Here is a 27325-nt window from a genome sequence, read left to right as displayed (position 1 = left end):
TTATTTAAGATAAAACAAATTGAAAAGTTAATTACACCTAATTACACCTAATTCCAACTACCTGGGTGGCTTTCCAAACAGGCCCTTAAATTGGATGGAGGAGAGGTAGAATATTTACTCCCTCCGTTTTAATTTATTTATGGGATTTGACTTGACATAAAATTTAAGAAAATAAAGAAGATTTCTAAATCTTGTAGTCTTAAATATGTCACGCAGAAAGTTAAAATTAAAGAATTATATAAAAAAAAATAACTTACTATTTATGAAACGGACTAAAAAGAAAAATAAAACAAACAAATTGAAACGGAAAAAAAATGTTATCTTTGACTTGTTTTTTGGTGGCGTTTACGTAAAGGTACAAGACACCCTTTTTATTACTTTTTATTTTTAAAATTTAATTTTTTTTCCAACTTAAATAACAATTGGAGCCATTAGTTGTGGTTTTTCTTTTTCCATTTCTGCAGAGCATATATTCCTTGTGGAAAAACCAAAGAAAACACAAGTCCCATAAAATCTGCAAAAAAAAATTGAAGAGTGTTCAAAAGCAAGCTGAATATTTACAGATAAGTTATTTTTAATTATTTCCTCAATACAATATTTAAAAAAAAAAAAAAAAAAAAAAAAAAACAAGAATCTTGGTTGAGGAGAAGAATTATTTACAGCTGAATAAAGGGTGTCTTTTTTTTGTTCTTTCAATTGGGCTTTGCTTGTTTATTGAGCTGTTACAATTTAAAGGAGAAAAAAATTGGATATATATACTGTTTTATTTGTGTTTTTGTGATTTTGAAGAATACCCTTTTGAATTTAGGGTGCTAAATCTCAGTTCTTTAAGTTATTTTGTAAAAAAGATTGGATTTTTTTGGTTTCTTGGCTTGTTGGTTCTGGTGGATTTGTCCTGTTTTTAAGTTTCTATTTTGGGTTGGTGAAAAATTTCCTTATTTGGGTTTTTTTTTTTTTCTTGATTGATTTTAGTAGTCTTTGAGTTTGGTTCTTGATTTTCTAATTTGGTGCAAAGACTCAATTTTTATACCAGTTAAGTCCTGTTACTTGGTTTTTGATTCCTAATCTGGTGCAAAGACTCAATTTTTGTACCAGTTAGGTCCTGTTACCTTTCTATTTTTATTGACTTGGATTGAAATTAGTTTAAGTTGTTCTATTGTAAGCTATAAATTTTGGGAAAGTTGGAATTGTTGAGCTAAGAATGGGGAAGGAAAGTTGGAAAAAGTCGAAAAAGATAGGAGGTAAATCTGGTGAAAATAGTAGTAGTCCAAGAGCATTTGATAAAGACACTGCAGTTTTCATTGCCATGTCAAAGGAACTTAAAGATGAGGGGAATAAGTTATTTCAGAAAAGGGACTATGAAGGTGCCATGTTGAAGTATGACAAAGGTATCAAGTTGCTTCCGCGGAGCCACATAGATGTATCGCACCTCCGTAGTAATATAGCTGCGTGTTACATGCAGATGGGACTTAGTGAATACCCGAGGGCGATCAACGAATGCAATTTGGCTCTTGAAGTCGCGCCGAAATATAGTAAGGCACTTTTGAAGAGAGCTAGGTGTTATGAGGCTCTAAATAGGCTTGATTTGGCGCAGAGAGATGTGAATAGGGTGCTTGAGATGGAGCCGAATAATCTCATGGCGACTGAGATTGCAGAGAGGGTGAAAACAACCATCGAGCAAAAAGGCATTGGGATGAATGACGTTCCGGTTGACTTGATTCCGGTACCTGAATATGTTGAACCGCCTTTCTCTTCAAGTAAGGCTCTAAAGAAGAAAAGCAAGAAAGTAGAGGAGAAGATGGTTAACGGGAAGGCGGACGAGAAGAAATTCGACAACGGAATCGATTTAAAGCAAGATGATAACAGAAATGAGGAAAAGAATGCTGAGGAACGGAAAGCTAAGGAGATGAAAGTTGAGATTAGGATTGATGAAAATAAGGATAAAGACCAGACTCCGGAAGAAAAGGTTGACGACAAGATGAAGAGAAAGAAAGCTAAGGACAAGAGTAAGGAAAAGAAGAGTAAGGACAAGATCGAGGTAAATAAGGCTAAGGATCGGAATGAGGAGAACAAAGATGAGGACAATGAGGAGAGGAAAACTGAAGATAAATTGGTGGTGGAGGAAATTATCAGTCATACCCCAGAAGAAGAGCCAAAAAGGACGGTGAAACTAGTGTTCGGGGAAGACATAAGATGGGCCCAAGTTCCTCTGAACTGCAGCATCTTGACACTGAGGGAGATTATAGATGATCGTTTCCCGAGCTTAAAAGCAGTCCTAATCAAGTATCGGGACCAAGAAGGTGACCTAGTTACAGTGACGACAAACGAGGAGTTAAGGTGGGCTGAATCTTCTGTTGAACATGGTTCTATAAGATTCTATATCGTGGAAGTTAATCCGGAGCAGGATCCTTTCTATAAGAAGATCAAAGGGGTGGAAGACGATCATAATAAAATTGTTGAGAATGGAAATGGTGAAAGAAGCCAGGAATTGCATGATGGACCAGTTTGCATTAATGATTGGATCTTTCAGTTTTCTAATTTGTTTAAGAACTATGTTGGATTTGAGTCCGATGCTTATCTGGATCTCCATGAAGTTGGAATGAAGCTATACTCCGAGGCCATGGAGGAGGCAATCACAAGTGAAGAAGCACAATGCCTTTTCAGCACAGCTGGAGAAACGTTTCAGGAGATGGCTGCTTTGGCATTGTTCAACTGGGGTAATGTTCATATGTCCAGGGCACGGAAGAGGGTCTACTTGAAAGAAGATAGTTCGGGAGAATCTTTGCTTGCTCAGATAAAAATTGCTTATGATTGGGCTCTAAAAGAATATTCAAAAGCAGGAGAGAGATATGAAGAGGCATTAAATATCAAACCAAATTTTTATGAAGGTATCCTTGCTCTAGGGCAGCAGCAGTTTGAGCAGGCAAAACTTTCTTGGTATTACGCGATTAGCGCTGGTGTCGATTTGGATTCTTGGCTTTCTACTGAAGTTATTCAGCTTTATAACAGTGCTGAGGAAAATATGGAAAAAGGTATGCAGATGTGGGAGGAAGCCGAGGAGCAACGTTTGAACGAATTATCAGAAACGCATTTGCAGAAGATGAAGTCGGAGAATTTGTTCAAAGGAATATCTGCAGATGAAGCTACTGAGCAGGCTGCAAATATGAGGTCTCAGATAAATTTACTATGGGGTACGATGCTATACGAACGATCACTTATGGAGTTCAAACTTGGGCTTCCACTCTGGCAAGAATCTGTGGAAGTTGCTGTTGAAAAATTCGAATTAGCCGGAGCTTCTCCGACAGATATTGCTGTTATGATAAAGAATCACTGTTCCAACAGTACTGCAACAGAAGGTGAAACTGGAAGATATTTCCTTAAACTTATTTATTATTCGTGTCTCTTTTTAATATCATTTGAAATGTTTCTGATTCGTCGTGTTTGTAGGGCTGGGATTCAATATTGACGAGATAGTACAGGCATGGAACGAGATGTATGAAGCAAAAAGATGGGAAAGAGGGGTACCTTCTTTCAGGTTGGAACCATTGCTTCGGCGACGAGTTTCCAAGCTGTATCATGCCCTTGAATTAGCATGAGCTCTTGTTATGGTGTCAGAGGAATCAAGAAAGAAACTCGCTATTACCGTTGTTGTTGCACCGAATCTGCTTATACTCACTGGGAAGGTAACCATCCTGTTTCTACGTACTCATTCATTGGTACCAGTTCTAGATACACAGATATAACTGGAGTCGGTGGATCACAAGAAAATTTTGGATGCACCTCTGAATTTATGTCCTTGCTAGGATTCTGTAATGCAAATCAATGTTTCAAGAAAACCTGAAATTCATACTTGCCTCTTCTGTCCAAAGGATACTGGATGATACTTTAAGATTTTAGATTCTGAGTTTCCGAGTTTCCTAGGCAAGTATCTGTGCAAAAAAAAAAAAAAAAAAAAAAAAAAAAAGAAAAAAAAGGAGGAGGCGGATTTAGATTCTGAGTTTCGTAGTCCCCTAGGCTAGTATCTGTGCTTGACCATGGGCAAACTTTTAATGCTTATGACCAAAGTTATTTATCGTGATAGAAATGAAGGTTAATACCATGGAGAGTGCAGTTAACTTTCCTGGCTCTGTTATTGTTGGAGCTTTCATCTCAGATATGAAGGTCCATATTAGTATCTGAGATCATTATGACTGGGAAATGATACATTCTGTTCTTTGGTAGTGGGTCCTTTAACTCCTGTTGGTAAATAGCGGATGTTTGAGTTTGTATTTGACTCTTTGTTCTCTGTTGCCACTTCTCCTTTTTCAAGATTTTTATCAGATCGTTGTTATTTGTTCCATAGGTAGGTGGGGTGAAGGGTAGAAAATAAGCTTTCCCCAAGTAGGTCTGGCAACTTATGTTTGATCTCAACATATCTAAGTTTCGCTCATTTAATGCTTTGGGTTGTATTTTAAAGTTTATTACTCTATTCTTCGGAGTCTTCATGTGGTAGAGAGATTGAATAATGATTTGTGGTTAGGCTGCATTAATACTTAATTCTATGAATTAGCACTTCACAATTACGTGCAAGAAGTATGGTCAATACCTGCAAAAGTTTTTTCATGGGGTAAAGAGATTGAATAACGATTTTCTTACATACATTGCTGTAGGCAGAAAGGCATAAAGTTTCTGTTTTTTAGTTTTTTTTTTATTTTTCCTTTTCGTGGAGTTCACATATTGCTGGAAGCAGTGTGGAGTTTACTAGTTCAGATCTTTCTGAATTCTGTGACTCGTTAAGCAATTCCATATAGGGCTAAAAGACTTACTCGGGAAATACTACTTTGTATTTTGCCTGGATGATTAGATGATAATCTGTTTCGAAATGAATCAATAACCAATGACTAACTCTAGCTTATAAATGATTTTCTTATGTGTAACATCCAGTCACCAAGATATATTCACCCCTTCTTTTGTTCCCCGGATATCTGGACGGACTCTTTGTTCCAACATCCTTGTGATTGCTAGATGTTTGTTCCGCACTGGCTTGAACCATACCATTGCACCCTGTTGGTCTGTGTTGCTCGGACTCTCCAAAGATGTTGCCGGGTGCAGGTTAGGATCCTCCAAAAGTAGTACATTTTCGGGAGATCCAACATGGGTGCGACAGCATTTTTAGAGAATCCAAGCAAGATAGCTGCTGGTATCCATTGAATAAGCATTATGCATGTCATAACAACCCTTGCAGCTTTCTAAAATCTTTACTTGAAGAGCCTTTAACAGTTGCCTGTGCATAACTTCTTGCTAAAACCTCATTGTACTTCTGAAAACTATGCTTAGTCTTGACAGCAGGCATTAACAGTGATACTTGCAAATGAATTTAGTGATTAATTTTTTAGAAGAGTATAGACATTGTTTTTCTCCTTCTCCCTGCTTTTTCTGAGAGGTCTTGCATCTATTTGTTCTGCAGGAATCTCTGTGCATCAGCTGTTAATACAGGTTTTGGGATTTGGACCTTGTGACACTTGGATTGTTCATTACCTTTTTTCGTTCCATCAAGTTTTTAGAGTATCGCGAAGAAGAGGACAAAAGAAAGACGAACTTGTTTTCCTTCGTAAGGAGATGAAGAGGCAAAAATCCCTTTTTCTTTATTTTGCCTAGTCGTCATCGTCTTTGACTGGTGCAGCTGTTCCTCAAAGCGAGTAGCGAACTCCTTCACTAGTTTATAGTTATTCTCCTTTTGGCTCATGGAAGGGTCCTAAGGCATTCTTTTCTGATAGGGATATATTTGTTTGGAACTTTTAGTTGTCATAAGCTTTTCTTTCATTGTGCTATTTTGTGTCAGTTGGCCTTCTACAGTTTTAGAGATGTCATAAATAGGGTCTTAGATAGAGTTCTTGAATGCATTGATGTAACATTATGAGAGTAATTATGTACTTTATTTGTTTGTATGGTGTTCCAGATTGTTGGTTAGGATGTAATACCACTCTTGGCAGAAGCCTCAGTTGTATTAAAACTGCATAGTTTCAAGAAGCATGTTGAAAGTATTAACATTACAATTGTTTTTATGTTCTTTTATTTCTCGGATTTTACTTCTTGGATTTTGATCGATACCTGAGAAATCCCTGAAAGTTCGATAGCTGCACAAAAAAGGTGAAGTTGCTTTAACTACAGAACAAGGAAATAATGTAAGCCTGGAAAGAAGTCATTTTCTGGTTTAATTGAAGGCAAAGACTGAAGATTTCTCTCTGCTTGGCAAACGAGCTGATTATTCATGGCGTTCTGTCATTGTCGTGGGTCCTTCACTTTCATTACATCGACGTAGTCCTTACCGATACGCGTTCAGATAAGCATGCACAAGTTCAGATTATTACTTTATATTGGATATAACAGTGTTTAACAACTACAGAGTAAACTATATATGCAGATAATAAGCATTTGGTGTTATTCTATTTATTGGATATAACAGTATTAAACAACTACAAACAGAGTAAACTACATGTGCAGATCATAACCATTTGGTGTTATTCTGTCTATTTACACACCAGAAAGGCTGTCCATCTATAATGTCACATCCACGATAACCTATTATCATTGATTAGGGCGGTATCGCGCAAGATTTGGAAGCGCTGTAGCTTGAAGTTTCTTGATTTCACATGCTGTCACCCCACAGAATTCCAGGTACAGCGAGCGTAAATTCTTGAGAGGCTTCAGGTGCTGCAAGCCTTCATTGGTGATACGAGAGTTTGAGACATTTAAAGAAACCAGTGATGTCAATCCTGCATTTTCAAAATGAGATGTTTGTTAATCAAGTAGGATAACTATGAGAGAGAAAACACTTATGCAGCTTTCTCCAATCAGTCAAACTATCTAAGTGTCAGTTGACACAGCTACCCAACACCTACACCTGTATCGGTGAGAAGTACATGTACCAAAGTAGAATAGTGAGGCAGAGTGGTCCGAACACCTCAATAAACAGACAACCCCGTGCACGAAGCATCCTGTCTTTGCACATGGTCCGGGAAACAGCCGCACCCCCAAAGGGGTATAATGTAGGCAGCTTACCCGGTGCAAGCATCAATGTCTGATTCCATGGCTTCCAACCCGTGACCTATAGCTCACACAGAGACAACTATGCTGTTGCTCTACGGTTCCCCTTATCCGAACACCTCAATGATGGGTAAAAAAGTCAGACAGGTAAAATCGTGTTTCTTTTCTAGCATATTCCTGCAGTAGCAAGACTATTCCATCCCTCCAAATGAGGGTGTATCGAAGCACGCAACAACACTAAATTCACTATTACTGTTTGAGAAAGCATTCACCATTGTGGTATTTGGTTTAAGCTGATTGAAAAGCACGGTACACCAGTATGTCGAGAGAAACTTGGCTTATTAAGAGTTCTATTTTCTTTATGAACTATGTCTGAAGTCTTCAATTGCCATTATAGTTCCGAATCAATCATCCGTAGCAGCAGCTTTGACAAGCATTCAAACTGTGAAGTGCTTCATGTGCCGAAAGAAATCAAAAGTTACCTGATAGAAACTCTAAGGCTGTATCTGTTAGCTTCAAGTTTTGTGACAGGTTCAGCAACATCAAAGAAGAAAGATCCTTTATGTTCTTGACACCAGCATCCGTCAACCGACCACCACAGAGATCAAGCGATTGGAGGCTTCTGAAATCTGATGAGACATGCACACACTTGAGAATTCGGAAAAAGAGCAGAAGTTCAAAAACATTAGTGTGTAGTGAGGCTACAAGATCGCCAAGAAATTTCATCCTCACTACCATCTGTAAAGAAATGATAAGAACATTCCTACTCCATATTCAAAACTTAACAGACTAAGAAAAGAGAGGAAAAATTAACATTACTTTAGGGGGAAAAAAACAAATGGCTGCTTCAACTTACATGTCAGATACTTTGTCCCGGAATCCGTGATCTGAGCACCAAAGAGATCCAGGTGAGTCAATCCAGTTAAACCTGCTTCCATATGACAGAAAAAGCTACACATTAATATTTCTAGCATAAACCAAAAAACCATGATGTAAATGGCTCCTGCATATCATTAAGCAACCGATAAATCAATAGGGCAAAGAGATCTCAAAACCAAACTACTAGATCCACTAGAGAATATTGTATAGAAAACAGAGGAAATTCAGAAGTTCTAACTTCAACTACAATAAGAGTTGTCCAGTAAAGGAGAAGTCAGTAACAGACGAAAATATAACAATGAATTGAAGGATCACAAAAAAACCAAAATGAACATTAATCCCACTATTAATCAAAGAAGTCCAACCACACAGCCTGGTTTTTCAAGGCTTTACGGATACATATTTGATACTTATTTGACACTGATCTTTATTCTCCTTAGCAGTATCCAGAATATCCATTAACCTGAGTTTGTAGACATTGTACACTAGAAACATATCTATAAGTGTCCTTGGATACACACACACACACATGCACCTTTAATAGATTACAAAGAATATAATTAGCACAGAGGCGTATGCACAACAGTAAAATCCATGTGTTCAGAGTGTTTAATGAAGACGGACACGACACCTTTAAACAAGATCAGGATGAGTAGCTCTCCAAATCTTCACCTCATATTATTGAAACAACAACAGATTTTAGTCCTTACTAGTGAGAATTGCAAGCCCTGAGTCTGTGATTTGACGAGTATCAAGGTTAAGTGACCTAAGAGAAGTCAATCCGGATAACTTTGTCAAACCACTGTCAGTTACTGAGGTGAACGAGAGATTGAGATCCTCCAACTTTGTCAACCCTAAAACATACAATAGCTCAAATCAGCACATCATCATATATACAAAATAATAAATCAGAACTTACTGCGATAAGAGTTTATACGTTTTGATTAAAATTGATGTCTTTGAAATGTGAAAATACATAAAGTGTGTACAGAGAATCACTGATAACAAATTCGTCAATGAAGGCAGATGCCATTTTCAGTCGAAAAAATAACAAGAACATAAGAACTCATTGAACAAGGAAAAGGAAGAGGGAAAAGAACAAATGCAGAACACACATGGAGACGTTACATAGCTACTCCCTCTGTCCCAATTTATGTGGCACACTTCCCTTTTCAGCATGTCCTAACAAGAATGCGACCTTTCTATGTTTAGAAACAATTAAACTTCAAAATTCTCATTTTACCCCCAGTGAGATAATTGACCGCCACACAAAAGTATGTCGCTTATTTTACACAAGTTTCAAAAGTCTTGTCTTTTTTTTCTTAAACTCCACATCGAGTCAAATAATGCCATATAAATGGGGACAAAAGTAGTACTAATTTCAAATCAGTCAAAGACACTTTAATTGCAAATGAACACACAAAGAACTAAAAGATAATTTAACAGGATGTACAGGTATGAATAGAGAAATAAAAGTTGAGCATTGCATTTTGAAGATTGATAATAAGAATAGTTCCAAACATAAATGTTTAAGAGTCTGGTAGTTCTTATAGTCTGTTTGGACAAGCTTCTCCAAGGCCAAATGCTTTTGTTTTTGATTTTTTTTTTTTTTTCAAAGTTGAGGTGTTTGGCCAGTCCAGAAATTCTTTTCTTCTTAAAGGAAGTGTTTTTTTTTTTTTTCAAAGTTGAGGGTTTGGCCAAGCTTTTAAGAAAAGAAAAAGTACCTTAAGTAGAGGCAGAAGTGTTTTTGAGAAGCTGAAAAGAGTAGCTTCTCCTCAAATGAAAAGCACTTTTTAAAGCTATAGGCCAAACATTAATTGCTGCTCAAAAGTGTACTTCAAATTAATTAGCCAAACAGAAACTGCTTCTCACCAAAAATACTTTTTCGAAAATCACTTCTGAAAAACACTCTTCAAAATGTGCTGATTTTAGAAGCTTGGCCATTAAACGAGCTATTAGCCTACTAAACAGGCAATTCAAACCAAAACCTATAGGATTTTTGGTAATCTGACCAACTTAAGTCCTACTCTGATTCTCTGATAGCTATTCATAAATTCGGGGCAAGCGTATCAACTTGTGCAGATGCATTTTTAGTGAGATTTAATTATAAGTTACTATTAACTTGTTACTGTGAGAACTGGCATAAAAGGAAAAACAACAGACTTTTTAACATATAGTATATCAAAGCCATTAGCCAATGCGATGCCAAAAGCCCCATAATGTAATAGAAAAGTTGTTGTGCTGAGTAGGGTAAACAGTCCAACCAGAGAATTGAAGGATTCCATTGCTTCCAACTTCAGTATCAGACAGCTCCAAAGCTTTCAAGTTTGAAAGGCCTGAAAAGACAATGACATAAGTCTATAAGAGTAAAAAAGCTCTCTTCCTGGTCGACCGATGTTAACCAAATTCTATGGCGTATACCAGCTAAATGAGCAAGACCGTCATTGCTAATCCTACAAGAATCCAAGTAGAGGCCTTCCAATTTTGTCAGCCCTGCAATGTTAGGTAAAATAAAGGAAATAAATAACCAAAACTTATGGGAGAAAGATTAAACGGATAGACATAACCACCTAACTAAAAACTGAAAATTTTCACATCACGATTCTACTAAGCCTGAAAGGATCTCAAAACTCCAAATAAAGCAGCAGCCCGTGAGACAAAAATCAACTCTAAATATACCGGCAGTTCGTTTAAGATGAAAACAATAAAGTTCTGGCATGAGAGCATTAAGTAAGAGGAAGGTCATATTGCTTTTCAAGTTTCGATCCCATAATGGAAGTCTCAACTCAACAAGATCAGTTAGATAACAGCAAAACATTCCGTGAGATAGATATCAACTAAATGATAGATCTGAATTTTAGAGAAACTAAAGCTGAAATGTCATGTAACCCCAAATGAAGGCAATTAAAGAAGAAAAATTACAGACCTTTTAAATGTCCCAAACATGTATCGGTGATATTGTTAAATCCCAGATTCAACTCTTTCAAATTGCTGAGTGCTGCAGACGCAAAACAGTTGGCTATAGATGTGGAACGGTTTTGCTTTATTCAGTTCTTTATGGAAGATAACAAATGTCTTCCACTTACCCGAAAACTTCTCACATCCGTCATCTGTTAGATGACATCTATTGAGATTTAGAGATTTCAGTGAAGTGAGAGCTGCATTACGATAAAAGGAACTATCAGAAACTTCAATAACGTGACAGAAAAAGTTCTTAAAATAGAAAAGTAATTCCATGACAATTTCTCTCTTTTACTTCAGAAAATCATGTCAACATGGAAATAAGCACAGTAAAAGAAACAGACCGGTGAGGTAATCCAAACATGAAGCAGTAACATCAGACCCTTCCAAGTTTAGCACGACAAGTTTGTCTAAATCTGTTAAAGAACAAAATGGGTAAACAAAGATGTAACCTAACAAATGACAGCACATATTTAAATGTTTTACCAAAACTATCCGATATAGGCAAACCAGCGAAACTACAAAAAGTGCAATCAACTTGAGGACATTGCAGAAGTTTATAACAGCAAAAGATGCAAGTGGTACCTCTCAAATAAGACACTCCAACATTTGTTATGTCGTTACATGAAATCTGAAGTTCCTTCAAATTCACGAGCCCTGAAATACATTGTGTGAATATAGGCAAATATATCAAACAAGCTCGGAGACATATATGAAGATTCTAAAGCATATTCATCAAGAATATACCTGCAAAAGGCTTCAAGTCTGAATCCATAATACACTTGCAGCTTCTTATAGTGAGAGACTCAAGATTCGTCAAACCTGAAAGTTAAATGAAACAACTATCATGACGTGCTGAAAACCAAACTTAATTTATGACGGCAAAAACTATGTTAGACATAGTGAAGATCAATTAAAAGCATAACTAACCAAAGACAAAAAGTACAAACTTAATTCATTAATCGTAAGTCCTTTAAATAGGTTCCACTAGTCCTTTTACAAGACCAGTCACAGAGTCTTTCTTCCACTAACTCCTACTCTTTAAAAGAAAAAATCTACTACCGCCAGCATAGATTTATGTATAGAAAATTCAGTGAAATTGCGACAGATAGTAGGTCTAAATCCATAATTTTAAAAATATACTCCCACCGGTCCAAAATAATTGAGGATAGCCTCTAAAAGTTGGTCCAAAATAATTGAGGTTTTAGTCTATCAAGAAGGTATTTTATTCTTTTTCCAAATTTACCCTCGACACATTCTTAATTCATTGAACAAATTTAATGGTTGTTATAGTTTCAAAGCCCCTCTTAATTAAGCGTACTTTAGTCAATACACCTCTTAATTTTTAGAAATAGATGAATTCCTTAATCCATATGCCCAAGTCTAAAACCTCAGTTATTTTGGACCGGAGGGAGTAATAGGTTCAACGGTAAGAACCTTAAAAGTTGAACCCATAAATTTTAAATCTGATCCGCCGCTGGCCCCGCCCATCTGTCTTTTATTTTGCATTGCTAATTCCAGTTCTCTAGAACAGCACGGAATATTTAGTGGTATTCTCCTGATAAACCACTCTCATTCCACTCAAGAATTTCTTGTTGTATATTAGGACCTTGACTCACAAGTACAATTAAAAAAATGTATCAACACGTCGGAGCTAAATGCTTAACTGGCAGCATACGACCAAGGAAAAGAGGGACATATGCAGTGCATTCTTATATGACCGGAAACGAGGCCAAATATGAAAGACAACGTAATGTTTCCTCTTCAGGTAAATAATGGAAAACGACAAACCTTCAAGATGGTTAAAGCCTCCATGAATTTGAGGACATCGCTCAAAATCCAACTTGACTAGTTTCATTAAGCTGGATAAACTTTTCATTGCTTCAGCACTAAGCCCACAGCATTTTCTAAAACCCAAGTATGTCAAGTTTCCAAAACCTGAAGCACAATATAATAGATTGTCATCAGAAGAAATTCTAGCACAGAGAGTTTCAGTTTTGTGGGGGGGATAGAGAGGTATATCCACTAAGTAATGAGCCAATGTCGAAGACAAATAACACTTGAAAGCAAATAGAGAATTCAATTACAACTCTTTCCACATTCATGCTGACATCAGCAAGCTATAACAGAAAACAAACAGAATAATACTAGATATAGAAGGGAAGAGGAGAGGGGGGGGGGGATAAAAGCAATTACATTCTGCAGATTAGCATGTAATCTGTCATTTGAGGGAGAGGCGATAATTACCGGTGATGTGCTTTATGCCATGGGCAGAAATTTTGTCGCAGCAATCCAAACCTAAAGCTTGGAGGTTTGAGCAATTCCTTAGGAGGCTTAAACCAAAATCTGTAACCTCAGTGCTAGAGATATATGCAGATAATAATGACGATCCTTGTGAAGATATGACGTCCAACCATTTATCGTTAACTCTCGTACATTCTCCCATGCACATATCCTGTCAACAAAAATAAAACCATCAAATAAAAATAGAGAAATTGACATAAATAGCCGTCTACCAAAATAATGGCCGGAAAATGTATATTTTTCGTATATCAATGTATAATATACATAAATAGTGTATATTTTTTTTATACACTTGGCTAGGAAATGTAATTATTTTTGCCTGACTGCCCAAATGTGTAACTTCCTAAATACAAGCCGAGAGTTTACATGCAGGGCGCAGTCTCTGAAAGCCTCAATACAGTTATCAGAGAGGCTGCACGAGTCGACCAGATGGTTGAATATCAACTGGCTTATGTCCCTCGGGAGGATCGAAAATGAACGATATTTGTCGATGTCCTGTTAATACAGAGAGCATAAGATTTCCTGGACAAAAACACAAATACTCAACCATGAACCTCAAAGGGATGTAGCAGAGATATATTTAGTTACCTCACATATTTTACGAATGCACAATTCCATGAGGGACGGACAACTCCTTCGTTGAAGTTGACAAAACGGGCCGGGCAGAAAAAGGGAGGACTCTAGCCATTTTGAGCTCCCCAATTTGAAATATCTAGTAGAGAAGCCTCTTCTAGTTATGTTCTCATCAGCATAGTGGTCTCTTTTACATGAACAAATACTCCCCATCAAGGAATTCCCTTGATAAGACTCACTCACTATCATCAAATGCTCCAAAATAGATGGTTCTACGGCTCAGTTATGAATAGACTAATCCCATATGTCTTAGTAGCAATTTTGCATGAGCATTCAAAATCAGTCCTGGAAGACAGAGACATTCTAAACACATAAACATTTCCACATATTGCTATCAGTGACGGAGTCAGGATTTTCACACGAAGAAAACACAGGGGATTCAACATATAGTACACATACATAAATAAAAATTTACTACCTATCTACACAGTGTACATTTCTAGTGACCTTGAAAAGGGTTGACTCAGCCACTGATTGATACTTCATTAAAGGAATGAAATTAACATTATACAGAACTATTCGTTAGAAAACAAAACTAACAACATAAAAGTTCTATTATTTCAAGACAATCCAAATATAAATAGTATAGCAGATGCAGTTCAAAATATAATCTTTCCTTTCTTCTCCTCAATTATATTCAAGAATGTCTAAACTAATTTCTCAGTTACGTTTCTCCTAACAAGTAACACAAGTACAACAATAAAAAAGAAAAAAAATACACTATGCAGATACTATAACACCATTTCATTCTATCAAACAAGGAAACAACCTTAAACTCCACTTCCTCAACAGTCCCATAGAAGTATACTCATATACTAATAGTTTCTTTCATTCTACTGCTCAATTCTCAAAGTAAAAATACATGTAAAGTTTGAAACATTGAAGCTTAATAAATAAAGGCAGCTCATATTATCAAAAGAAAAAAAGGAATGCAAACAGAAAGAAAAGACACACTCAAAAAATAAACTTTCTGTGTGTATTTTCCACTAAAATTTTCTTACCTTAAAGGCCCAAAAGCACTTTATAAAAAGACTCTTTATCTACTTTCAGAGGATAAATAAATTAAAAAAACTGATTTTTAATGTCAGTTATGATTAGAACAACCATAGAAGGAAGAGACAACAAGGAACCAAAGAGGTGGCAAGAACAGAAGAACTATTTGGGTACGTGCCACTTGTCCATGTTTCTTTGTTTCTACTATTCAACTACAAAAAATACATGTAAAGTTTGAAACTTTAAAGCATAATAAATAAAGGGTAGGAAAAAGAAACTTAAAAGAACATCATATTTCCAATAAATGCATGCAAAGAGAAAGAAAGACTCACTCAAAAAATTACATTAGCAAACTTTCAGTGTTTATTTTCCACTAATATCATTCCTCAAAGACCCCCCAAAAAAAAAAAAAAATTAAGTACACAAATACATGTAAGATTGAAACTTTGAGGCATAATAAATAAAGAGGATGAAAAATAAAAATTAAGAAACATCATATTGCCAATCAAAAATGAAGCCTCAAAAACATAAAAGCATGCAAAAGAGAAAGAAAGACTCACTCAAAACAGTTACAATAACAAACTTTCAGTGTGTATTTTCCACTAAAATTTCCATACCTCAAAGACCTATAAAGTACACAAATACATGTAATGATTGAAACTTTAAAGCATAATAAATAAGGGGTAGGAAAAAAAGAACATAAAAAAAAATCATAGTCAATCAAAAATGAACCGTCAAAACCATAAATGCATGCAAAAAAAAAAAAAAGCCTCACTCAAAAATCACAATATGTATTTTCATACCTTAAAGCTCCAAAGTACTCAACAAAATGATCCTTTATCTGATTTCAGTTGATAAATACAAAAATTTGATTTTTAATGTCAATTATCATATGGTGGTGGTGGCAAGAAGAGGGAAACTATTTGGTTATGTGCCACTTGTCCAGATCTTTGTTTGCATTTTTGATGAGTCATTTATAGGACTTGATTTGTTTATATATAGTAGTTAGCAAGAAGATACGAGAAACTTTTTTCAAAATTTGTGTGATTAGAAAAAAAAGAGATGTCAGGTCTTTATTCCTAGTACAGTGTTGTTTGTTTATGTCATTTTCATTTGTGTATTAGTATGATTTGTCACCCTACCATAATAATAGTATGTCTATATTTAGGTTTAACTTTTTTTTTTTTATAGGCATCATAAAGTATTTTTACGGTATCAATAGTACTACGTGTCCTTGTCATGATACTTAGCTTAAATTAATACTCTTTTTATCTCAATTTATGTGTAACTGTTTGAATTTCGAGTGTCGTGCAATTTAGATTTGACTGTGAGTTCGGACATGAAATATTTAAATTTTTTTAAACAAAATTTACGTATCTGAAAACTAATTAAAAGTATTACAACTCATAGTAATTGACAATTCAAATTCAAAGTTTTTAAAAGATATTTAAAAAAATTATGAAAAAAAATTGTTTGATTCTCGAAATTCAAAAAGCGCAATGTAAATTGGAACGGAGGGAAAATACATACGCGCATGAAATGTACTCATTAACTCAGTCTCAACGAAGAGGTGTTAAATATAAAACTGTAGTTCAAAAAGTAATAACAACATCAAATAATTAAATTATGAAAGTTATTATCTAAGAATTTTTTTTCGTACTAATTATATTTAAGTTTCATTTTTCATATACGATTGCTATAAAGTATTTTTACAGTATATTTTAAGATATTCCAACTTGCAAGTTGGCTTATCATCTAGGTTATTAACTTTTTCAGGGAGGTCCTGAAGTAACGATAAAACTATCTTCATATGATTTATATATTACGAATTTTATATCGTAAAATCAATCACCAATACTTACGTTTATATTACAGACTTGAACTTGAGATACTTCGTGCAACAAACTTCTCCTTTTTACAAACTTTATTATTTATAGACGTTTTCTTTTGATATGTAACAAAATTGTATTAATCACCAAAGTAAAATAATTACAATTATAGCAAGCAAACACGGCCTGCTATTTTCTGTCAAAATTTCCCCCGTACACATGGTTAAACTTGGGTCACGTGAACTCATGCTCTCTCCATATAACTCTAGGTATTTATATATTTTTCAAAATTGATATAATATTAACTGTTGAAACCCATGTTTTAAGAAGGTTATATGATGCACTTAATTGAAGGTTGAGTTATTTGGTCCAGTTCCTCCAGTAGAATGCTAGATTTTTTTACAAGTGTCACTTATAAATTAATGATCACAAGATTTATTTGGTTAAAAAGATAACTTAACCATAGTTATACCTTATCTTTCATCACCAATGTCACTCTGCAGACTAGAACTTTAAAAGCTTTCATCATTTAATATTTTAATATTTTAAGAAGATGAAAATAATGACAAGATCAAATTAACAAGTGGAAGTAGTTTTTGAAGATCAGAAGCTATAGGTAGTATTTTCAGTTCATTGTTTCCTATGAATGCTTCTTTATTTCTTTTGTTAAGATGGAATAATTGAAGATTAAAAATTACTCTTTGCAAGGATTGAATTAAAATTTCCCTCTGCCTAAGTCCCTCCATTGGAGAACATTGAACACCAGAATTAAAATCCAATTAATATTTAGAGTGATGCACAAAAAAAAAATATAGTACTATATATATATATATATGAAGCCAACTTGTTCTTCAGATACTCATAGTTGGGGTTATAATAAATTACACCCTCCGTCTCAATTTATTTGATACTTTTTGCTTTTTGAAAGTCTTTGATCATAATTTTTTCACATGTCTTTTAAATATTTTAAATTATTAATGATGGTACTTACGATTTTTTACGTAGTTTTCAAATGTGTAAATTTTATTCTGAATTTTTTTTTAAAATATTGTTTAAATATACGATCAAAATTTAAAAAAAATAATTTTTAAAAAGCGAAAAGTATCAAATAAATGGGGAAAGAGGGAATAGTACCTAATAATTCGTTATAAAAATCAGTATAAGAACAGAGCTCAAAGTTTGCTCAAGGAAAAGAGAAATAGATGTGTGGGATAAAGTAGGAAGGGGTGAAGATACCATTGGAGAGTGACAGAAAGGAAGAGAAAAGCATAGTTAAAATGATATTTTAACCAAACAAATCTTGACCATCTATTTAAAAGTGAGACACCTGTAAGAAATCTAACATTGCACTGGAGGAACTGGACACAAACAACTATTGGAGGGAATCTGATCCCGAATTATTTATCTAGAGTACTAGAGATTAATTGCCACTTGATAAAAGGGTCAATCATGTGAGATGAACAAAAATGCTCTCTGTTTATAGTTTGATCGAAAAATATCTTTAAACTATATGAAATTGAACAAAAATGCCTCAATTGTTACTTTAGTGGGTCAAAAATGCACTTTTCCTAATAAACATATTTTTCTTTCTTTTAAACACATATTTTTTTATAAAAATAGTATTTTTAACTTTTTTGTTCTTTTCTTTTAAAAATCCTTTTAACTAATAAAAAAAAGTGGGAAGTAATTTCTTTTCTTCTTAATCTCATTTTATCAATTAAAATAGAATTACCCTATGTACTTTTTTTAACTGATAGTGTGTATGTGTGTATATATATATATATATAATAAAATTAGGCATAGACAAGATGATATAAGTCATCCTATTAATTTACCTTATATTAAAAAGCCTAAAAATCTGTGTTAATGCCTGAAAGCTTGTGGTTCTTCTGAAATTAATTTATGTTAATGTGTATTAATGCATTTGATTTGATAGATTTGATAGGAAATGAAAAGTCAAGATGTTACCGAGCTATATGACTATGAGCAATCTAATTAAAGCTCCCAACAATCATTACCCGGAGAAAAAGGCTTCAACATTGCATTGCCAAATTCTCCACCAAGAGGTTCATTGCATTTTTAGCTTTTTGTAATTTGCATAATCATTATTTATCTTGTCAGATTCATGTGTTGGGGGATATTTAATATTCCCTCCGTCCAGTAATAAGTGTCATCTTAATTAAATTTTTTATTCTATAATAAATGTCATTTCAGAATATTAAGACATAAATTGATTATTTTTTTTCAATTCTACCATTAGACAATAAAGTGACATCTAAATGATGATTGAAATAAAAGCCACATATTAATTTGTTATTGTTGGATTCTCAATGTCAAAAAGTTTACTTCTTGTGCATATTCTAACCAAAAGGTAAAATTAATTTATTTTTATTATATAGGGGTAATTTGGTAAACATTACATTACATTATTAATTTCTTAATATGCGTATTTTTTATTAAGATGATACTTATTATGAGACGAAGGGAATATAATAGTTGAGCTTATTTGTAGGTGTCATCTTCCCAGCATATTCAAACGGATCAATCTCTTTATAGGTATGCGATTAAAAAATCTACTCTTCTGAGTCCAATAATTACTTTTTACTCAACATTAGTTGAATTTTAATAATTTGTTTTGAATGTCATCCGCATCAAGTAGCATGCTACACCTCGATGGTATCTATCTCAACGTTAGATGTATTTCTTCCAAGATAACAGTCACTCTCTAAATTCTTGATTTTTTTTTTTTTTTAATCTGATTAGGCATATTGCTATGCGTGCAATGTAGTCTTGTGATATATATATTGATCGCATACATTGATGCTTTTAATGTCTTTTTCAGGAATTCATCTACAATCAATTTTTAGAAATTAGATCTAACTGCAATCTTTGAAACTCAGGAATATGCATAACAACTAAAAGGTCCAAAAGCACATTGGTAAAACAAAAATTATAAAAGAAATATTTTAAGTATGTTAAATTTGAATATTTAATGATAAAAAATAAAAGAAATGTTAATTTATAGTAATAATTTTGCTGATTCATTTGTACTCCTAATAATTTTGTTCTGCAATCAAATTGTTTGTTCTTTCCATTCCTAACTGATACTTTTCGTATTCTCTTATTAAATTGAATAACTAATGTCTAATAATATCTATGCTTCTTTATATATCCTATAATATAGTTTATGCAATATTTTTACATATCTACTTTTTAAAATTTTGTTGAGATTTGATAAACTTATTTTTCGTTATTATTAGGAAATTAAAGAAAAAAAGACAAAAAAGATTTTGATGTTTTAAATAATAAGAAAATGAGCGATTGTGTAGGGAAGTAAGAAAAGAAAAAAAGAAAAAGTTAAAGATAAAAATGTTAAAAGGGGGAAAAAAGATAAAAATTACAAAAGAGATTCATACAATTAGATACTTAAATAAATATAGAAAGAAATAACCATACTATAATATTACTTTACTATAGTATATAAGAGCAAATGTGAGGACTTTTGTAGTCCTCACAATAATTTCCCAATTTTTTAAAAACTTTTTAATTAATTACTTTTATGTCCTAATCTTATTTATTTAAGTCAATTTTTTTGTTTTTTGTTTTTAGAAAAAGATCGAATAACCACAATAATTTTCAAATTTTTTTAAAACTTTTTAATTAATTACTTTTAGGTCCTAATCTTATTTATTTAAGTCAATTTTTTTGTTTTTGTTTTTTAAAGTCTACTTTTCAAAAGCTATCGAACCTCCTACCTCATTTTTCACGTTCTTTGATTTTCTCGATTGGTGCTCGATATCCGCATTTCAGAAGAATTCGCACCGCATCGCCGCCATTCGGGGGAGGGGAGCGCTTCTCCAAGATTTTTTTTTCCATATCCATGTTCGAACCCCTAATCCCCGAATTCTTTAAATTATGTATTTGTCTTAAAAGTTCATTAACTATGTATAGATTATTTATTTAGAAAATAACTGAAATTAGGATACATAAGTTATAATGTCAAATTCTTTCCAAATTTGATTTGAATTAAATAATTTCATCAAAATGGAAGTTAAAATATTAAAGGAGTGGAATGAAAATTTTACTTTCATATAACTACCCACTTGTGACTACAATGCGCTGTTGTTGTACATATACTAACACAAATTATATTTCTTTAGTTAAAATATCTACTTTTATATTTGAATTTTAAATCAAAAACATAACTAGTTTGTTATATATCTGACCAGGAAGAGATCGATTTCTCTTGAAATTCTTTATTTCTCTACCTTCTTTTAAGAAAAATGAAAATGTTATTTCACTTACATAGATTATATAAAAATTTATTGAAGACTAAAAACCCTCACGCTGTGAAAAATAGCAAAAAAAATATATGCATATTTAGTATTATAATATAATTGGTTAAAACTTGAAATATTTGAATTTTAAAACTGAAAAAAAAGATTTTTTTTAACAAATTAATATTTGAAAGTATAGTCCGCGCGAAGCACGGATAGATTCACTAGTGTAGGTCATACATATATGATCATAGTAACTCCATTACTAATTTCATTTATATAACGATAAAATTCTCTTTCCTAATAAAATAGAAAATATTTTTATTTCTTAATCTTTTCCCAATTGAAGTAGGATAAGCGTTCGCTGATATAATCCTTCGTTTTAAAGTTAAATACAATAATCATAGTGCCATAAAACAAGAAAATTTATTACATTGCTTAAAAGCACAAAATATCTTTGAGATATCATCGATGGAGTTATTGTTGGCCCTTTTTCATTTTAACTTTAAAACCAAAGATTACATCAACAAATGTTTATCCTACTTAAATTCGGAAAAGATTAAAAATAAAAATATTTTCTATTTTATTAGGAAAATGAATTTTATCGTTATATAAATAAAAATCAACCATGTGGTTACCATGATCTTATATATATCATATATATTACTAGTTAAAAAGGTACATGGGGTAATTTTATTTTAATTTAATTGATAAAATGAGATTAAAATGAAAAACAATTATCTCCCACTTTTTTATTAGGTAAAGAGATTTTAAAAGAAAGAAAAAAGAAAAGGTTTCTTTAAAAATAATATTTTTATAAAAATAATATTTTTATAAAAATAATGTGTTTAAAAAGAAAAGAAACAATATGTTTATTAGGAAAGGGACATTTTTGACCCAATTAAGTAAATATAGGACGGAAGGATTCGAACTTCTGAATAGTGGGACCAAAATCCGTTGTCTTACCACTTGGCCACTCGCCCATGCCCAAGATTTAATGATTCCTAACAACGGATTCATCTCTTTCGCTATCTGCATTTCATATAGGAAGCTTTCGAGCTGTGATTTTCATCCAAGTGCTCAAAATTCCAAAAGTTAAATATACGAAGAAGTCGGGGGTTCAACATCTACTATATATACATAATAAAATAATTTTAACTTTGAAAATATGATTTTTTTCACCGAGGGGTTCGGGTGAACCCCCGGACATTTGTCTCCGAGGTTTTGTCTCCATATAGAATTCTATCTAAGAAATAAAAACTGAATCCATAAAATGATCAAATCAATTAAAGATGTTAGTCTTTTTTTCAATTTCGTATAGTTTAAGGCATTTTTAAACCAAGCTATGAACGTAGGATATTTTTATTCATTTCCCATAAATTAAGGGCATTTTTGACCATTTTCCATTTTTTTTTTTATGGTGAACCCGTGAGGCCGTGCTATAGTTAAACTCCTACAGAATACTTTGACATCATTCTCGTCGATTTTCAACATCAAAACATCAAAGGTTATCATCTTTGTTGGAGTATATCTTTTTTGGATTATAATTTTAGGGACCCACCTTATCACAAAGAATTAAAAAAATGAATCAAGAAACCATTGGACTCTTTTTTTTAACTAGTAAAAAAAAGGAGGGCGCCATTGGATTTGTAACAAGAGTAATTAAAGTTGATAACTGGTATCAATAAAGATTATTATCATTATATTCCTATGACTTAATTAGCGGAAACTGGTTGAAGTGCTTTTCATTGATTGGATGCTAGTATTTCATCATCTCTTTTAGATAAGGTTCGTTTCTTTGGATATACACATTAGATAAAGGGAAAAAGTATGAATGTACCTAGATATATTTCTCGTTAAAAAATGGTATATATATCCTATCATTATAAAATGGTTTAAATATACTTTTTTTTTTTTTTTTTTGCTGACGTGATTTTTTTGTAAGAATTATTTAGCTTCTTTTTAATTTTTAAAAAAATGTCACATGGCTTTAAAGAAAAGTATACCTTTTTGGGTACACATATTTTTTTAAAGTCAGGTAAATTTAAAATGTCGCAAACACTCTCCGTCGTTACGAGAGATCTTTTTGTTTTGTTTCAAATATGTTTCTAAGTGCTATAATTTAATTTTTAATATAATGCAACCAACATTCCCAGAAAAAAAAAAAAAAAAGGTAGGGTTTGGTTTTTGGGGGGTGGGGTGGGTGGTGGGGCGGGGTGGTTGGGTGTTGGAGAATTGGATAACTCAAATGAGAAAGCTAAGTATGATTTTTACACCTTAAAACTGGTTGGAACTTTGGATTAAATTAATTGTAAGCCAGATATTTGGGTATTTTGAGTAGATCAGTAGCTTTTGGTTAAGTCTTTTTTTATTATCTACTTTTTTAAAAGTACTTAATTATAAGTGATTGTAAATTTTTATTTACTATTATTTCTTTTTATGATATTGGAGGAATAGGAAAGGATAAAATCTGATTACTCGAATATAATCTTATGTTTCACATATGCGAGATATTCTTGCACATTCATCCAATTCAATACATGCACCAAAATTAACAGATAGTACATGATATAAATTATCCCTTTTACATTATTTTTTTAATCATTAATTCAGTTAAACCTAAACTTTAGAAAAATCAAATATTGGAGTAAAACACTTTAGTTAATACGGAATAGTATTTTTCTGCATTAATCTTAATTACAGATTCAGAGTAGTTTAAATTTGTCAGTAAAACGAAAACTTACAGTTATTTTGTGTCTTGCTATTGTGTCACTTCCAAACGAGGCCTTGTGTAATTGTAAAAAAGGTGAGTTTTCAAGCAATTTATCTTATATATCATTTGCGAGAATTAGCTCTAAGTTTGGAATTTTTTAGAAAAACTAATTAAAAATATAAACTTCCAATTAGTATTTGAGGATTCTAATTAATCCCAAGTTTGAGTAAAGTTGAGACTAGAGGATTTATTTATCACAATGATTAAGTTGTGAATAAGGAATTTGATGCTTATCCATGCACCTTTTTGCTATAAGTGATGCTTATAGGAAGTCATTAGTTGACAATTGAGATTAAGTTCACACTCAGATATGATTCTTTGGATAGTTCTGATAACGTCCAGATGTACAAGGGAAATTACTCTCAAGTAACGATCCAATGTATTTTAAAATTTTACAACTAAGAGCGAGTTTATGTTAATAGATAATGGTTTCTAACATTTCATTGAAAGTCTTCTAACAAAATCAATGAATTTCACTCTAAGATTTTTCAAGCCTTAGAGTGTGATATCAAGCACAACCAATTGAATCTCAAGTAATTTTTCTATTTCTAGCTCAAGTTATTAGATGAGGGTTATGCCCTGAAATTGTTAATTAATCTTTCCCAACTAGATTTCCTCTTCCGAGCTCAATCAAAGTAAATGGGCGAGTCTTAGGGTTAGCTACTCCCTTAAGAATCATTCAAAACGAGATTAATTAAAGAAACAATGATCCACTTCATTAGATAGAAACATCATTCAATATATAAGCATAACAAGAGTTTGATCCAAAACTTTAACAATGTATATTTTCATAAACAAGTTTCAAGTAATGGAATAAAATACAACACACTTAAATATGCAATACAAAGCAAGGAATTGAAGAAAGGGTTGAGAAATTTATCATTAAAGAGCTTCAATCTTCTTCTCTAAAGGTGTGGTGTAAAACCCTAGCTCCAAAGCTTGTAAAATGACCAAAGATGATGATACTGTCTTCCAAGTGTTGCTTTTAAGTTTTCCAAAAATTTCTCAATAGAAAGTGACGAAAATAGCCCCCAACTTTTCAGATTTACAAATCTGGCCACTTTTTGCACTTCTAACCAATTTTTCCATTTTCTTCAATTTGACCTCTTTTTGACTTGTTTTCACTTGATTTCTCTCCAATCACTTCTCAAGCATGTAAAACCTATAAAATGGAAGTAAACGATATTAAATGCACTATATTTTCAATCAAACAAGTCAAAAGTCTAAGATTAAAGAAGAAATAAGTTGGAAAATACCAACTTATCAAGTACTAAGGTATAATAATAGAGATTATCAAGACTGCCTTGATCCTGTTTTAGCATCTTATTATAGGCTATATGTGATGACCCGCCACATCATCATGCCACCTAGGCGCCACGTGGAACTATTTTTGCCATGTGTAGGCTTATGTGGATGTTATACGAAAAAGAGGCCAAGTTTTACGTGAGAAGGTTCTGTAAATATGGAGATTTCTCACGGAAGACCTTAACCTTATGGAATTGTACGAAAGTCCTTAATAATCTAGTTGTGCGATTTCAGAATGTGGCTTATTAGTAAATATGTAGGGACTTGTATAATAATTAATATTTACATACTAGTCCCTAGGTGAGTAGTATAAATTGGAGGGTCATTCATTTGTAAACCATCAAGCAAAAATCAATCAACTCTTCTCTAATAAAAAGCTTCCTTCTAGCAAATTTCTCTTATCTTTCTTAATTACTATTCCTTTAGCGATCTCGGAGCGTAGTAATCTAGGTCGACTTGGCTTAAAGCCGCGAGCTAGTTGTGCGTTAACGTGAGCGAGTTGTCTGTGCCGCATACGCGCTTAGTCAAGACTAAGGACGTGACAACGTGGTATCAGAGCAAAGGTTACGACTAAGGGAATGACAACGACAGAGAAATCAATGCTGCTAAAACCCAAGCCAACGTCATCCAGGATACTGCTGGCAAGAAAGGCCATAACAAAAGAGGAATGTCGCCAACGGAGCCGGTGAGCGCCGCCGCAGGTCAGCAAATGGGGCTTACATCCCAAGAACCATCTACCATCGAGGGCGAGCGAGATGACGCGAAGCGTCCCGTCCGAGGACGTCTCGCCGCAAAGAGCTGGTTATGAAGGTTAATGTGGGGACGGACGCCATCGACATATTTGGCCAACGTTTGGGCAGGAGGGCACTTAGCGTGTTTCGGAGGCATACTCTTTCAGAAGAAATTGAAAGCATCCGAAATGACTTGGAGGAGCATACGCAGTCGAGATCAAAGTAAAGCAAACCATCACTGCCTTAGAGTGTAGACTCATGGAGGCGTTGAGTACTATCAACGCCATGAAGGCAAAGATAGTGGCACTCGAAGAAAGACGTGAACGTTGGTGTAACCAAGGCAACCAACAATGTTGTCGTGACGAGGGAGGCTAAGATCGAGGCTCCCAAGCCACCGTTGTTCAAAGGGGTTCGTGATGCCAAGAGGCGGAGAACTTTCTTTGGGCACTTGAGAACTATTTCGGCATGGAAAAGCGAGGGACGACGAGACCAAGATCAACACCGCTGTGTTGTACCTATCAGCGATTTCCATGCTATGGTAGAAAAGAAAGGTCACCGATGCTGAGAGTGGTCTATGCACAATTAGCACGTGGGATCAGTTCAAGAACGACTTCAAGCGACAGTTTTTACCAAGTAATGTCTTGTATGAGGCAAGGCGCAAACTTAGGAGTCAAGCAAACAGGAGCATACGAGACTATGTCAAGAGTTCACCACCCTTATGCTTCAAATTCCCAACCTCACCAATGATGACTTATTGTTTCACTTTATGCGACGGGTTGCAAAATTGGGCTAAGCAGGAGTTGCAACGCCGTCAAGTCGCAAACATAGACCAAGCCATAGTGGAGGCTGAGTCTTTGATGGACTTCAGGCATGACAAGCATGACAAAGGCCAAGGCAATGAGTTAAGGGGTAGCGATGCCAAAGGTGGGGGAGACCGTAGCGAGAGCAGGGTGTCGCAACAACCATACTCCAACACTCAAAATACGAACAAGTTCGACGGCAAGAAGTCAAGTGGTCGTCAGGGCTATACCGAAAAGAAGGCGCAAAACGAGTTAAGGATGCTACTTACGCGAGGGCGCACGCTCAAAATCGCCCCGACTCGCAGCCTTAGCGCTATGGTGCGTGAAAGTCACGAGCAAACGCAAACACAGAGTACGGGAATCGCACAGTTGGGGACAATTAGGCTATGTGGCGCTGTCACGAAGCAAGAAAGTCAAACCAACGATAATAAAAACCAGTACGTGGATCTCACCATTAATAACAAGCCCGCTCGTGCACTGGTAGACACTGGGGCAACTCATAATTTTGTGACCGAGGCCACAGTGAAGAGACCAGAGTTGAAGCTCGCTCCAATTAACGCACTCGTCAAGACCGTGAATGCTAAGCCAGAAAATGCTCGTGGTGTAGCCAATGGAGTTGGTGTCAACTTGGGAGATTGGAAAGGTACGACAAACTTTACCGCCACTACTATGGATGTCTTTGACATTGTTTTGGGGCAAGAATTCTTTATACATTTCCACGCGATGATCGATCCCTACCTCCAACATCTCTTGGTCATGGAGCGAGAAGGCCCTTGCATGTTGCCTACAGTGACTATGTCTCATGGACAGGGCC

General features: G+C 34.2%; 2 protein-coding genes across 6 annotated transcripts; one reads left to right on the top strand and one right to left on the bottom strand.

The window, feature by feature from the left end:
* The first annotated feature begins 444 nt into the window (after positions 1 to 444).
* On the top strand, positions 445 to 5542 carry LOC132040959 (protein PHOX1-like). The gene is made up of 3 exons (XM_059431658.1): positions 445 to 3356; positions 3448 to 3683; positions 5447 to 5542. Exons 1-2 carry the CDS (start codon positions 1202 to 1204, stop codon positions 3594 to 3596), a joined length of 2304 nt encoding a protein of 767 aa, XP_059287641.1. The 5' UTR covers positions 445 to 1201; the 3' UTR covers positions 3597 to 3683; positions 5447 to 5542.
* Positions 5543 to 6335: 793 nt separating this feature from the next.
* Positions 6336 to 15779, bottom strand: LOC132038966 (uncharacterized). 5 transcript variants are annotated; one of them, XM_059429471.1, is made up of 16 exons: positions 15600 to 15779; positions 13759 to 14088; positions 13537 to 13665; positions 13114 to 13321; positions 12658 to 12804; positions 11614 to 11688; positions 11452 to 11523; positions 11211 to 11282; positions 10992 to 11063; positions 10832 to 10903; positions 10327 to 10398; positions 10170 to 10241; positions 8616 to 8759; positions 7883 to 7957; positions 7509 to 7655; positions 6336 to 6755 (listed from the first exon to the last, which is right to left on the bottom strand). In XM_059429471.1, exons 2-16 carry the CDS (start codon positions 13990 to 13992, stop codon positions 6568 to 6570), a joined length of 1779 nt encoding a protein of 592 aa, XP_059285454.1. In that variant the 5' UTR covers positions 13993 to 14088; positions 15600 to 15779; the 3' UTR covers positions 6336 to 6567. The 5 variants fall into 5 exon arrangements, with proteins under 5 accessions (XP_059285454.1, XP_059285457.1, XP_059285456.1 ...); XM_059429474.1 differs by having other exon boundaries at positions 7883 to 7954; XM_059429473.1 differs by lacking the exon at positions 15600 to 15779 and adding an exon at positions 14805 to 15084.
* Between the last annotated feature and the right edge of the window lie 11546 nt (positions 15780 to 27325).

The sequence above is a fragment of the Lycium ferocissimum genome, chromosome 12 (genome assembly GCF_029784015.1).
Source record: "Lycium ferocissimum isolate CSIRO_LF1 chromosome 12, AGI_CSIRO_Lferr_CH_V1, whole genome shotgun sequence".
NCBI lineage: Eukaryota > Viridiplantae > Streptophyta > Magnoliopsida > Solanales > Solanaceae > Lycium > Lycium ferocissimum.
This window is presented reverse-complemented; position numbering and strand designations above follow the sequence as displayed.